General features: G+C 37.9%; 1 protein-coding gene across 1 annotated transcript; it reads right to left on the reverse strand.

The window, feature by feature from the left end:
* Positions 1-6,035: 6,035 nt before the first annotated feature.
* Positions 6,036-13,715, reverse strand: RRAS2 (RAS related 2). The gene is made up of 5 exons (XM_023517008.1): positions 13,340-13,715; positions 11,781-11,883; positions 11,477-11,585; positions 8,432-8,550; positions 6,036-7,531 (listed from the first exon to the last, which is right to left on the reverse strand). The coding sequence occupies exons 2-5, from the start codon at positions 11,846-11,848 to the stop codon at positions 7,444-7,446; spliced, it is 384 nt and encodes a 127-aa protein (XP_023372776.1). The 5' UTR covers positions 11,849-11,883; positions 13,340-13,715; the 3' UTR covers positions 6,036-7,443.
* Positions 13,716-14,210: the final 495 nt, after the last annotated feature.

Genomic DNA, 14,210 nt, shown 5'->3' on the forward strand with positions numbered 1-14,210 from the left:
CTCGTTTGAGATGCATTTCTGTCACTTAAAACCTAAAATGTCAGGACCGAAAATATGCATGCAGTAATCATCCGAGCAACATGAAATTTGACTGGTTCACTTAACATTCATAATATTCCCAATGTCTTAATGAGGTAGCATTCATTAACATTTTCTCATATTGCTCTAAGTACTCCCATCTTTAGAACTGATTAGTAATAGTTCTCAGGTTTTAAGCAGTTACATGTTTAAAAAATTTTCCTTTATCCCGAACAATTTGTAAGTATTAACAGAAAGGAAAAAAGTAAAAGCATCTTATTCAAGTATACTGACTCCTTTACAACAACTGGGAGTTTACAAAAGTACAGCCCCTATTTTTCCTGAAGCTGGAATGCAACTCCTACTGGGTGATCCTAACCTAGAATTACCAGCCTGCCTAGGAAATCAGAGGGGCCGCTTGGGCAAAATTCCCCAATCTCCTGCTCCCTTCTCTGCTGGACTAGTGATGCTCAAACCAAGTCCTGCAGCCTGATAACATCTACAAATGAGACACAGAAATTGAAAACAAATGTTCAGAAACTTTTATAGTAATGTGACATTGCCACAACACCCCCAAAGAATGATTATTTTCCCAGTAACTCAATTTTTATAATACTTAGCAAAGTTACCAGTCCACAACAATGGAGATTAAAAATTTTTAACACAGTCTGAGAAGGTGCACGACCTAACATTCTAACTGGTCAGTAGAGAATGCCAGCAGGCAAACCCTGAGTGTTTAAATCTCTCAAATGCTTTGGTGTCCAGATTTAGCTCAGATTTGTGTTCCTTCCTATCTGTGGTTAAGTACCTTGCATTGGCTCTTTTAACTCTTCTAACATCCTATCTTACGATGCAAGATAATTACCCCACCACCTGGATTTTGCCACAAAATTTATCAAAATAACCCACACTTACTTCCTCCACTTCTGTACCCTCCAATCACACCTCAACTCACTATTATCTGGTTTCCACAACCAGATGACTGAGGCGGATCTAAGGAAGTCATCTGCAAGCCGTGGATGACCAGCACCGCCCCTTCCTCCTGCCCTCTGCACAGCTCTCAGTGCCGTCTACCTCCTCCTTGGCTTCTTTGACAGTACAGGCTTCTCCTGGTTCTCTCCAGTTTCTGGCTGCTTCTCTTGACTTACTGCTGCTTCTTAATCTTCTATCTCCCAAATATCTGTTTTCCCCAAAAGATTTAGCTTTGGACCCTCTCTCAAACACACTCGTCCTAGTGGATATTATCCACTCCCATCACTAGCTCAAAATAGATGATTTAACTCCAAATCTGTACTTCTAGCTCCTAGCCTCTTCTTTTGAGCTCCAGACTCCATTCCCAAATGCCTCCTGGACTAACCCTGCATAACGACTCACACACACACACACTAGAGAATTGCCCATATTCATTTTTAATTAATAGCATCACCTTCTTCTTAGTCACCCAGACTCAATACTTTAGAGACTAAAATGTCTCTTGGACACACCTCTGGTGTTCAGTCCCATACTCCCCATGTTACCACAGTTCAGACTGTCATTGCCTTTCTTAGAAATCATTTGTTCATTAAATGATTTTTCTGCACTTGCCAGGCAATGTGGGTAAAGCAGTAAACACAATACAGTTCTTTCCTAAGTTATGATACTAAGAAGACAAGTTCCATGAGCCAATCAGCTCTTACCTGACCACCCTTTCTAAAATCTGCTTTTTTCTGACATTTTTACTACCATTAGATTAGATCCAGGTGCCTCCTGTTCACAATCGTTGGCAGTTTCTCAAAGGAAGGAAATTGTCAATCCTTAAAGCCCTCCACAATTCCATTCCAGTCTCTATTTTTTTCCCCATTTCATGGAGAATCTTTTTAAACCAAGGTTCCTGTCCCAGAATACACCCTGCATTCTGCCAACTCTGTGTCTCTCCCACGGGCTTCTCACCACCTTATCCTTCTCCTCCCCACCTCATCTCAAATCCTACCAATCTGTTAAGCTCCAGCCAAAACACCCCTTCTAATTATAAAGCTCCCTCACATTGTCCAGGAGGAATATACGTCGTATACTAGCACCCCTTCTGCTGGACTTCACAACACTTTTTGCTTTTTTCTCATATTCTGCCTTAAAATAGAAGATCCTAGCATTTGATTTTGTCAGTCTAAAACTTTCTCCACTAGAGCAATTTGAAAGAAGAAAAAGCTAAAAAACAAAACAAAAGAAAACAAAAGGGGCGGCGCCTGTGGCTCAAAGGAGCAGGGTGCTGGACCCATACACTGGAGGTGGCGGGTTCAAGCCCAGCCCTAGCCAAAAACTGCAAAAAAAAAAAAAAAAGAAGAAGAAGAAGAAGAAGAAGAAAAAGCTCGACATCTATCCCCAGAATGCTTGATAAGGCCCTGCACAGAGAAATCTGCTCAGTCAAGTGTTTTAATTAAATACAGTTTTTGCTTAAAAAAAAAAAAAAAAAGCTTAACAAGCAGTCACCAGTTAAATACCCTTAAGAGGTCAAGTGATAAGAGTTTGACAATAACCATTATTTGATTATCATCTCCTTCTATTTGCCTGTGAGTTATCTATTCAATGGGATCATAACGTATACCAATGGGAAAGGAAATAAAATGAATTAAAGTAAGTTAAGTGACGATACACAAAAAAAGAGCAGCCTAGACTGTAAGTATGCACAACCTTGTTACACCAAATTTTGAAAGTAAAATAAAACCTCCACGGAAAACAGTATAAAGATTTCTCAAAGAAATAACAGTAGACCTACCACTTGATCCAGCAATCCCACTACTGGGCATTTATCCCAAAGAAAAAAAGTCATTTTATCAAAAAGATACCTGCACTCAAATGTTTACTACAGCAGTTCACAATTGCAAAGATATAAAATCAACCCAAGTGCCCATTAATTCATGAATGGATTAATAAAAGATGGTATATGTATACCATGGAGTACTACTCTGATATAAAAAGGATGAATTAATGCCTTCTGCAACAATTTAGATGGAACTGGAGAGCATTATCCTAAATAAAGTACCTAAAGACTGGAAGAACAAACACATGTACTCACTATTAAATCGGAACCAACCATGAGCATGCATGTCCACAGAGGGAAGTAAAACTCAGTCGAAGTCAAGCAAGGGTAGAGGGCAGAAGGGTGTGGGCAAAACCCCACCAAACAACTACAGTGAACACTTCCTGGGTGATGGGCACACTTATAGTCTGACCCAAGCATTACAAAAGCAATCCATGTAACCAAGAACATTTGTACCCCTGTAGTATTTTGAAATAAAAAAAGAAAAAAAATCCAAATATAGGTAGAGGATGAATTTATATTACAAACCTCTGAAGCCTCAAACTTCACTCAAAAATCACTGCTGAAACATGTGTTATCTGTAAGAGCATAATGCCCAACCCTGCCATGTTGTAAATCCCTAAAGAAACAAGATAGGGGAAAAACTCTTAGGGCAGAAATTCATGACCATCCATTCAGAAAAATCCTGTTTGAAAGAATTTTCATATAAATAAAGAGGCATAAGACATTATAACATTGGAAATGTAACCTCGAGTACTCAACGTGCTATAGACTAAAGTTTGATGACCCAGAGCCCACGGGTCAAATATATCCTACTACCTGTTTTTATATAGAATGGCTTTTACCATTTTAAATGGCTGGGGAACAAACGTAAAAGAATATTATTTCATAACCTACTGGACAATGATATGAAACACAAACCTCAGTGCATGCAAAGGAAGTTTTATTGGGACACAGCCACATTAATTCATTTATACATTATTTACGGATGCTTCAGTTGAGTAGTTGGGACAGAGACCATATGGCCTGCAAAGCCCAAGATGGTACCTGTCACCCATCGCTCTCACAGAAAATGTGTGCCAACCACCAGCTATGGTGAACAAATGGCCAGAAAGACAAAGACTATTCATGCCATGAGACTGGACACTCTTTGTGAGAAAAGTTTTCAAATCAGAGATTTAAAAAGCTACACAACACCTCTGATTATATAACAGAAATCAAATGGGAGAGACTTTAATGTCCAATCATGATGGAGTAACAGAAACCAGATTTACCCTCCTACTTCAGGAAATTAAAAAATTAGACTAAGTACATTAGACAACTGTTTTCAGACATTCTATACCAGAGACAGCACAGGATTACAATCCCGATGGAAGAGACACAATAAGGTAAGTCTTAAGACTGCCCTGACTTCCTATCTAGAGGCATATTCCTGACTATAAAGGGGTGGGGGATTCCAAGCTGGGTGCAAATGTTTCCCTGAGAGGAAAAGAGAGACATTAGACATCAGAACGTATGAAGCATCCAAGTTTCAGGACAAAGTTCTGGAAGGGAAAGAGTTACACAAAAAAAAGAACTCCAAAAACATGCATAGGGTCATTTTACTCTTGGCTGAATACTAAGATACACATATATAGATAGGGTCAAACTCTAAGAGGTTGAACAAAGAATGACCCAGGAGCTGTGAAAAGAATGGGTGCCCATAGCTCGTGTGGAACTGGGAACTAACTGACTTAGCATAAGCCAAATTGGAGAGTCCTTATCAGTTACTCAGGGCATTCAATAGAGACCCCCAAAAGGCCACCATTCCTTAGTAGAAGAGCTAAACTACTCTGGAAAAAATGCTACTTGAGACTGCATTAAGCTTAAAAAGAAGACTTGAAAGGATCGAAACAGTATGTAGATAAGTAAATTAACTGAATATCACGACCAACCCCCAAATTCTTCATATGAAAACAAAAAAATTTAGACACCAAACAACATAAAATATACAATGTCCAGCATCTAATTAAAGCTTACTCAGGGCGGTGCCTGTGGCTCAAAGGAGTAGGGCACCAGCCCCATATGCCGTAGGTGGCGGGTTCAAACCCAGCCCTGGCCAAAAACTGCAAAAAAAAAAAAAAAAACTTACTCAACAAGTGAAAAACCAAGAAAATGTAACCCATTAACTAGAGAAATTTTAGTCAATAGAAATAAATCCAAAAATCAGAGATAATGGGATGTGCAAAGACATTAAAACGCCTATTGTAACAATGTTCAAACATTCAAAGCAGGCTTTCTCAACCTGGGTGTCATAAGAAAATTGAGCCCCATAGAAAGCTGAGTGCCCATTTTATAAATTCTCCCAAGGACAAGACACAGATAGTACCATTCTAGATGCCTGGGTGAGAAGTTAACCATAACACACAACAGATAAGCCATTAGGGCTCAATTCTCTAGCAACTCAGCTGAGATGGGCTGCTTAAAAAGAAGACATTAACATACTGAGGAGAGAAATATAGACAACAAAAGATCCAAATAAAACTTCTAGAGAATAAAACACAGAGGTTAGAATAAAAATTCACTGGGTAAGATTAATAACAGATCAAATAACCGCAAAAGAAAAGGGTATGGAACTTTAAGATGTGCCAACAAAAATAATTCAAAGTAAAGCATGAAGAAAAAAGTAAATTGAGATGAACTCTCAAGGGCTTTCCGTTAAATCTCAATATTATGTAAGCAACATTCTAGTTATCTGCAGTTATCTGTGACAAAATGTTTTCCCAAAGCAAGGTATTACCCCCAAGAATATGTTAGTACCATGGTATTAACAGTATACTTGAAAGGTACTTCTTTATCCATGTAATTATGAAGTAGAGTGTAAAATTCTATTATTTTTATTAGCTTTCAAATAAACGTATTATGTGGTTTGCTCCAACTGTTTTGGGCTTCATCCTCAGAGGGGTTTTGTGTATCTATCCACCTTCCCCTAAAATCAGGTTCTTTGCTAGGAGGACTTCACAGAAAAAGTTTAGGAAATGCCAACTTAAAGAAACTCTCAATATATCACCTAGAACATCAAATTATTTCACATCAACTTCACCTGCTGAATGATTAACGTGAACTTTCAGATTCATACCCTAAAGCACTGTGGAGAGAAGGCACAGAGCTACTAAATTAGTTTGATCTAAGACTTGTTCCCTCTACAAACCACTAAAACAAAGTGAGTAACTGAGCCTCATTTTGTGATAACAGATCAATTTTAATTCTAGCACCTGAAGCTATACAAGGGTATGCTTTATATAAACTTCATGGGACTGTTGTACACATTCAATAAAGTGACAACTGTGCAATATCACTTAGTATCTGAGAATCAGGAACATACTTTTGAATTGTTTAAACACAATCCACAGAATTAAAAGCAAAATCAGAACCCATCCACGGTTATACTAATTGTCAATTAAAAGCTTTACACACTTAGTACTTGATGTAACAGTCAATATCTAGGAGGGGGTATTGAAAGTGATTTCAGAGTCCATCCTGTTGTACTCTATCGGGGAGGTTTCTTGAGTAGATACGTGACTGGCCACAGGTGGGTACAACCAGGACCAGACCAGCAAGTAAAAGTTCTACCACAGTTTCTGTAGTTTCCGCTTTTTTTTCTTTGTCAGTTAAAAGTGAAGAGTGAGAATTAAATACGTATCTTTACATATACACAAGGTATGCTGTGAAAGCATATTTGCTTACAAACATATAAAAATACTTGTTAACTAGTTTGATAAGAAAATAATGTATAAAAGTATATAGCAAAAACATTAATCATCTCTGACCCTGGAAAGATCAATTCCATATTTTATATTACATCAAACAAAAACAGTTTATCCAGAAATACTTGAAAAGGAAGACAGACAGGTATTACTCATTTTTACCCTTAGCATGACTATGAAAAGAGTTAAATTAAAAAAATCAAGTACACTGAAACGCCTAAGTCCAGAATGAGTCCAAATGTTTGGCCACAAAGAATATTATCATCTTCAAGAACAGGAGTAATAACAAAGGTTTTTATAACCAGTTTTTAATCCATAAATACAATAGGCATTTTGGTATTTTTGGCCACTGGAAAACAAAAGCTGTAGCATCAGTAAAGGTCTGAGATGTCTCACTTGTGTAGATTCAATTCAGTGTGTTGAAGGTTAACTAAAGTTGACACTGAAATTTTTAAAGACAGGCAAAAATTCACATTTAAAAACAACTCCATATATTTCTATTTAGAATAACAGTAGGCAGTATGATTCCAGAAGTTAAAAATTATTTCACAACCTGTGGCTTCCGCCTGGCAGACAGCTTAAGTTCCAAAACTGATTCATCTCTATTAAAATGTAAGCGCTTTAAAAAAGAATGTGTCTGTCGATATAGACATATTTAAAAGGAATCGGATAATCTTTGAAGCAGCCTTAGTGTTTCCTTTAAATCTGTGTGGAAATGGCCATTGTATTAGCTTCACGGAAGGGATTAGCCAGCTTCTTGGTCTAAGGCTAATAAGGTGATCATTTGTCTAAGGCTAGAAAGGTACCAACATGATGTAAACTGTAAGGAGAGGAGAAGATGAGGGCTTTTCCTGGCAGTTGGTAGCTAAAACGTGAGGGATTCTAGAAAATGACACAATGGCAGCCTTTCTTGTCTTTTTCTTTCCGCGTTGGTTCCGGTGAAGGAGGACATTCCTGCTCTTGAAATTTCCTGTAAAATAGAAAAATCTAAAATAGAATTGCCTTCTTGGTAATCTACTATTACATATGCAAGTTGTTTGGGGGACTAGTCTAATTTAAGTGTATATGCTTGTCAATGTTAAATTTTAACTAGGGATCAAATATTTGCCTCTAATCCTCAAAAAAAGGGTACATATACTTCAATATCGGCACAAACAGAGCGAAATTGCTTTAATGATGAATCCTGAATCAGAACTCAGCCACTCTAAGTTCCTTTCTCAATATGAAATTAAGCATAAACATCCAAGATGCTTCCTTACATGGGAAGCAGTTCCTGTTCCTATTCTGACTCTTAGTAAAGTCAATATTAGACCAAGTTAGTTGACCTCTCTGAACCTCAGTTTTTCAGAAAGGACAAATGGAAAGCTACCTTTCACAGTTTCTATAAAGATCAAACATCTTATAGTGGTTCTCAACCTTCCTAATGCCACGGCCCTTTAATACAGTTCCTGTGGGTTGTGACCCACAGGTTGAGAATCACTGCCTTATGATGTTTAAATACACCTAAGAGTACCTGGCATAAAACAAAACAAAACAAAACAAAACACAAAAACAGGCCAGGTGCAATGGCTCATTCCTATAATCCAGGGGTCCTCAAACTTTTTAAACAGGGGACCAGTTCACTGTCCCTCAGACCATTTGGAGAGCGGGACTGCGGGCCCCAGGACGAGTTGGCTGCTAAGCAGAACAGGCAGCGGCAGCAAAAACACCCGGCAGGCTGGCCCTAGAATATGTACTTAATTAAAATTCTTTACACACCACGTGCACTTACCCCTAGAAAGGAATCATTCCTATATAAATTTTCTCATTCTTGCTAAAAACATTTAATGGCAATTGATTAAAGCAAGCTTCTACAATGTGTTTTCCTTACCTTATAACCCGGACAAGTTCATGGAAAGCTTGATCTACATTCATCCTAATCTTTGCTGATGCCTCCATATATGTTACCTTAAGTTGTCGAGCTAATTGCTGTCCTTCTTCCTGTGTTACCTGTAATTCCAAAAGTTGGATTTAAGGTATATTATTAACAATGAGATTTGCTCCATCTAATCCTGTCCACAGATTGTGCTAACAATCCAGCCAGAGGCCAGCTACTTTACCATTAAATGAACCAAAAATACTTAATAGCTCAACATAAACTAAAGCTCACCTCTGCAGGACAATGCAGAACACTCTTCTGAGGATGGAAATACTACCACACAATAGTATTTCCAGCTAGACATTACACAACAAGTATGAAATACAACAGTGCTGCATTCTGGGAAGGAAAAGTATACGGTGTTATGAAAATACCACACATATAACTACTGGGGAAGTCATAGAAAACTTTTTTTTTATAAATGAGACAGAATCTCACAATGTTGCCCTTAGTAGAGTGCCGTGGTGTCTCAGTTCACAGCGACCTCACACTTGGGCCCAAGTGATTCTCTAGCCTGAGCCTCCCGAGTAGCTGGGACTACAGGCGCCCACAACACCCGGCCATTTTTTTGGTTGCAGTTGTCATTGTTTTAGCTGGCTCGGGCTGGGTTTGAACCTGCCAGCCTCGGTGTATGTGGCTGGTACCCTACTCACTAAACTATGAGCACCGCCCTGGAAAGGTTTTATAAGGAAGTGATATTGAAGCTAAGAACTGAACAAAGAGTATGGAGTTGGGGTGAGGTGGTGTGAGGAAGGACCCTTGAAGAGGAAACAGCACTGTGTGAAGCCAGGAGGGCAAATGGGCTTTCTAAATTCTAGGAACTAAAAGAAGCTTGGTATAGCTAGAATATAATAAGCTAAGGGAGAAAATAGCAAAAGGTGAGGATGGAAAGAAGCATAAGCTTCAGAGTCCATAGGGTTTCTTCATCATCACATTCCCCAGATGCCTGTAAACAAGTGGGGCAAAAAACGAATTATGACTAGGATCACAGGTCCTCACAAGCCTTTACGTAAAAGGTTAGGGACAAAAAGTGCTTGGAATTTTGAAAATCTTAAATTCTTAGATTTTGAAATACAGTATTTATATATAACCTAATGTATACATAATGAGATATCTTAGGGATGTGACCCAAGTTCAGACATGGTTTCTGTTTCATAGACACCTTATACACATGGCCTGATGGTAATTTTATATAATATTTTTAATAATTTTGTGCCTGAAACACAGTTTGGACTGGACACATCACACGAGGTCAGGTATGAATTTTTCCATTTGTGACATCACGTTGGTTCTCAAAAAGTTTCTGACTATGGAGCACTTTGGATTTCATATTCTTAGATTAAGGATGCTGTATATGGGTAAGGTTAAGATTAGCTCATTTATGGCCAGGCCCAGTGGCTCACGCCTGTAATCCTGGCACTCTGGGAGGCCAAGGCAGGTGGACTGCTTGAGCTCATGAGTTTGAGACCGGCCTGAACAAAAAAAAGCCAGACACCCTCTCTCCGTCTCTACTTAAAATAGAAAAACTAAGGATTGCTTGAGGCAAGAGGATTGCTTGAGCCGGAGCTGGAGGTTGCTGTAAGCTATGATGCCACAGCACTCTATTGAGGGCGACAGCTTGAAACTCTATATCAAAAAAAAGATTAGGTCATTTAGACCCCTGCTCCAAGCTAATCATGGCAGGGCCTATTCTATTTGGTCCTAGTGGGCACATATCCCCCTCCTCTCCCTAATCTGCCAAGGCCTACCCTGCAGGAGAACTCCACTTAACTCCCTCACTAGAGCTACCACCGTGAAAGATCTGAAAAAGAGTCTATCTTGACAATAGAACAGCAAGCACAAGAGGGTGGGCAGGAAATGGCATGAGACAGGGAGAGAACCCCTTCTTCCCTGCACATCTGCTTTGCCATTACTTCCTAGATCCTACAGCATGGAAACAGTTTCCAGGACTAGGCAAGACTGAAAGAGTAGGAGACAGGTTCCACTGAGCAACATTTAATAAATGTAATTAGGCTCAGTTACCTCCAAGAAAATGGCCCCCAAAAAGAAAATTAAATTTTAAAATATGAATGAATGGTCTATGCTAGGTTTACAATGTGAGCAATGCCATAGGCTACATTATTTCCAACAGTTTATACTGATTTGAAGTGAAGATCAAACTTGTAACCCTAACTTTATAATAATTCAGATTTGAAGACCTAACAAGAAATATCATCAGTAAACACTTCCAAACCTTAGCATTAGGACAATATATCATTCTTTTAAGTCAATGTTTTAGATTTGGTATGTCTTGAACAAATTCTACATATACAACTCAAATCAAGACAGTAACTACAATATGGAAGGTTGTCCTCAATGCTGTTTACCAACCAATTTTTCCTAATGCTTGTAATTTTCCAACAAAATCTTAAGAATGCATTAACAAGGTTATATAAAAACAAGAGACTTTAAATACTAGCAACAGGATAAATGCAATGAATTCCAAATGTGGGGTAGAGGCTAATGACCTCAAACAAAAGAAAGACACAAAAAAAAACCCCAAAATAATGTAGAGCCACCATTAAGTTACATATGACCTGACCTGGTTCCCCTCCCCCTCAAAAAGATGAGTGTATAATATATACCAAAAAACTTTTTCAATAATAAAATTTCAATTAAGCGGGTAAAAAAACAAGTTAAAAATAAACTAGCCTGTAACTAAATACTAAAAATATTCTTTCCTTACAGGCTATTGGTGTTACAACTAGCTAATGAGAAAATTTAGTCATTAAAGTGCTGCCCCCTTTTGAAAATTTTAACTTCCCCAAATCTTTCTTTTTATTTTTTATTTGTTGAGACTTCTCTAAGATCCAGTGTGTCAGAATCAGCTATAAATATCTAAGTAGAATGCAGCAAAGTTTTTTTTGATCATGGGTCTTATAATTATTTCATTAAATCTATCAGATTGCTGACATGATCAGCAACAACTGGTTTCCCAGAAATGAAGTTCCCTCTCACCTGTCTTTGATGATCCAGGTCGGCTTTATTACCAATTAAAATCATTGGAAACTCATCACGATCCTTTACTCTGAGAATCTGTCTTTGAAACTTATAGATTTCTTCAAAACTTAAAAAGAAAAAATTAATCAGTTTGGTAAAGTGTTAGAATTCACCAAGTCCCATGCCCCAATTAGTGTTTTATTTTCCTTTTTCTATTAAAAAAAAAGAATCCCACCCAAATTCAATAAAGTCTAGCAATCTAGACGGGAACAGCAGATCTATATTTTAATACCAATATAGGCATTTTAATTTTGGTACAAACCTGCCTCTATCTGTGACTGAAAAGACCAACAGGAAACCCTCACCAGTCCTCATATACTGTTCTCTCATGGCTCCAAACTCTTCTTGTCCTGCTGTATCTAAAACTAGAGGGAAAAAAAACAATAAATCTTAACTGTGTATTTTGTGTTCATTTCATAAACTGTTTCCTCACAAGGGCAAGCCCCATACAGGTGGGTCCTTCAGAGAGCCTCATACTTGGTATAGTAAGGAAACAACATTTCTCTCTTAGCACTGTATTATCACCATCCTTTATTATAAGGATAAACACAGCAGAACCTCCACAGATGACCAGCTTCCTACATTGACCACCTCAAGTCGACCTAATTTTCACAGTCTGGACATGCACCACATGTACGTAAAAGAAAAGTAGACCTCCTTCCTTATTTTCAATGCCTCCATATGTTGACCAGTTTGTTAGAAGGCCCCTGAGCAGTCAACTTACAGAGGCGCTGCTGTATATTCTAATTAGCAGAGAGTTTCAGAGTTTATCGTCATCAATACCAGATGGCTTTGTGATTAGAATATATTAGCATACTAATTAAATGCTTAAAAATATGCCAGGCACAGTGGCTCACTTCTAGCACTTAAGGAGGCAGAAGCAGGCTGACTGCTTGAGCTCAGGAACTCAGTAAGAGCGAAACCCTGGCTCCACTAAAAGTGGGGAAAAAAACTAGCTGGACGTTGTGGTAGGCTCCTGTAGTCCCAGCTATTCAGGAGGTTGAGGCAAGAGGATTGCTCATGCCCAAGTTGAAGGCTGCTGTGAGCTATGACACCATAGCATTCTACCCAGGGCCAAAGAGTAAGACTATGTCTTAAAAAAAAAGAAAAGAAAAAATATAATAAACAAAAGCTTAAAAATACCAAATGTATCTAATCAGATGGAGTTGTCATCTGACTCCACTATGAAATCACTTACAATGTTTTATCCCCTCCACAGAAAAAATTGAGAAAGAGACCTGTAAATTCAGGAAAGAAATCTGAATTGTATCCTCACATACCCACCCCCCCGACCACCACATATACATACCATATTCAGTACAAATGCTAAAAGTATTATATTTCTTGATCTCCATGAATAAAACAATCATACAAGTTGGAAGAACAGGGCTTTCCTTTGTGGAGAGGTGTGATGTTTAGCAGATACAAAACATTATTTGTTAAGGCCTCGGTGCTATCAATTTTAAGATAATAAATATTGAACTCTTTTTATACTCACTTCACCCATTTTAGCCTTTGCCAAAAGGCAGGAAGAGTTGAGACGTGACATTTTTTCCAACCATCCCAACAAATACAACTTCAACAAATTACAACAAAACTAGTTTCACCAGAATAAGACCAATTCAATTACTGTTTTACTTTTCATTGAATGAAGTATACTTAAATTGTCCAATATGTGGATTCATCGGTCAAAACTACTGAGAGATGGGTTTATATTTAAGATCATTTAATATTTCAAATATACTATTTGACCTAGCAAACCAACAGAGCTTGCTTTTTAAAAAGATGACACAAACCTTCAAATAAAGAAAGTTTACTTACTATCTAACCGGGCTGCTCTGTCATCTATCACACACTGCTTGGTGTAAGAATCTTCAATGGTTGGATCATAATCCGTTACAAAATAGGACTGCAAAAAAAAAAAAAAAAAACTATTTTACAACTTATGATTACTTACCTATCAATGTACCCCTGTAACTTGAACAATTCTACTTACCCAGACGTAACCAAAACACTTTCACTGTATTAGAGTTTATCCTACTATGTCAATTATTCACTAACTGAAGTCTCTTTAGAGCATCTCTCAAGTGAAGAAAAGGTACTAGGTAGGTATCTCTGAATTTTCACATCTGAAACATGCATGAAGACTGCAAAGGATCTAATGCGATTATATGAGATCTCAAGTTCTAGTTTACAACTAAAGTTGTAATTCTAACCTATTTGAACTTGCAGATGATTGTAACAATCAGTCCTAAGAACATGAAGTAGTCAAAAAGTAGAGACAACATAGACATCTGATCTCCCACTTCAATGGTATTCCCCCTTGCAGCTATCTTATGTGTTATTAGTAAGAAAGTATCATTTCAGGAATCTCAAACTTACTCTTTCACGGCTCTCTTTGTTTTATCTTAAATTCTATTTCTCTCTTCTGTTACCAAATCCTCCCATCTATTATCTTCCAACATCACCATCACCAGAAAAGACAGTTAAGTTATCCAAGTAAGAAAGGAAGAATCTTAGTATACACTTCACAATTTTCTTTTAAAAGATTTTTGAAAAAAAACAGCAACAGCCTGAGAGAATGCATTTCCCCTTTACAGAAAGGCACTAACTAGGACACTGACATAATCCTCCTTTTGTTCTGAATATCTCTCCTTTACTCTGGACTGATTTCTTCAAAGCCCATTTTCCC

Source organism: Otolemur garnettii, unplaced genomic scaffold (assembly GCF_000181295.1).
Source record: "Otolemur garnettii isolate 467f Iridium unplaced genomic scaffold, OtoGar3 scaffold00001, whole genome shotgun sequence".
Classification (NCBI taxonomy): Eukaryota; Metazoa; Chordata; class Mammalia; order Primates; family Galagidae; genus Otolemur; species Otolemur garnettii.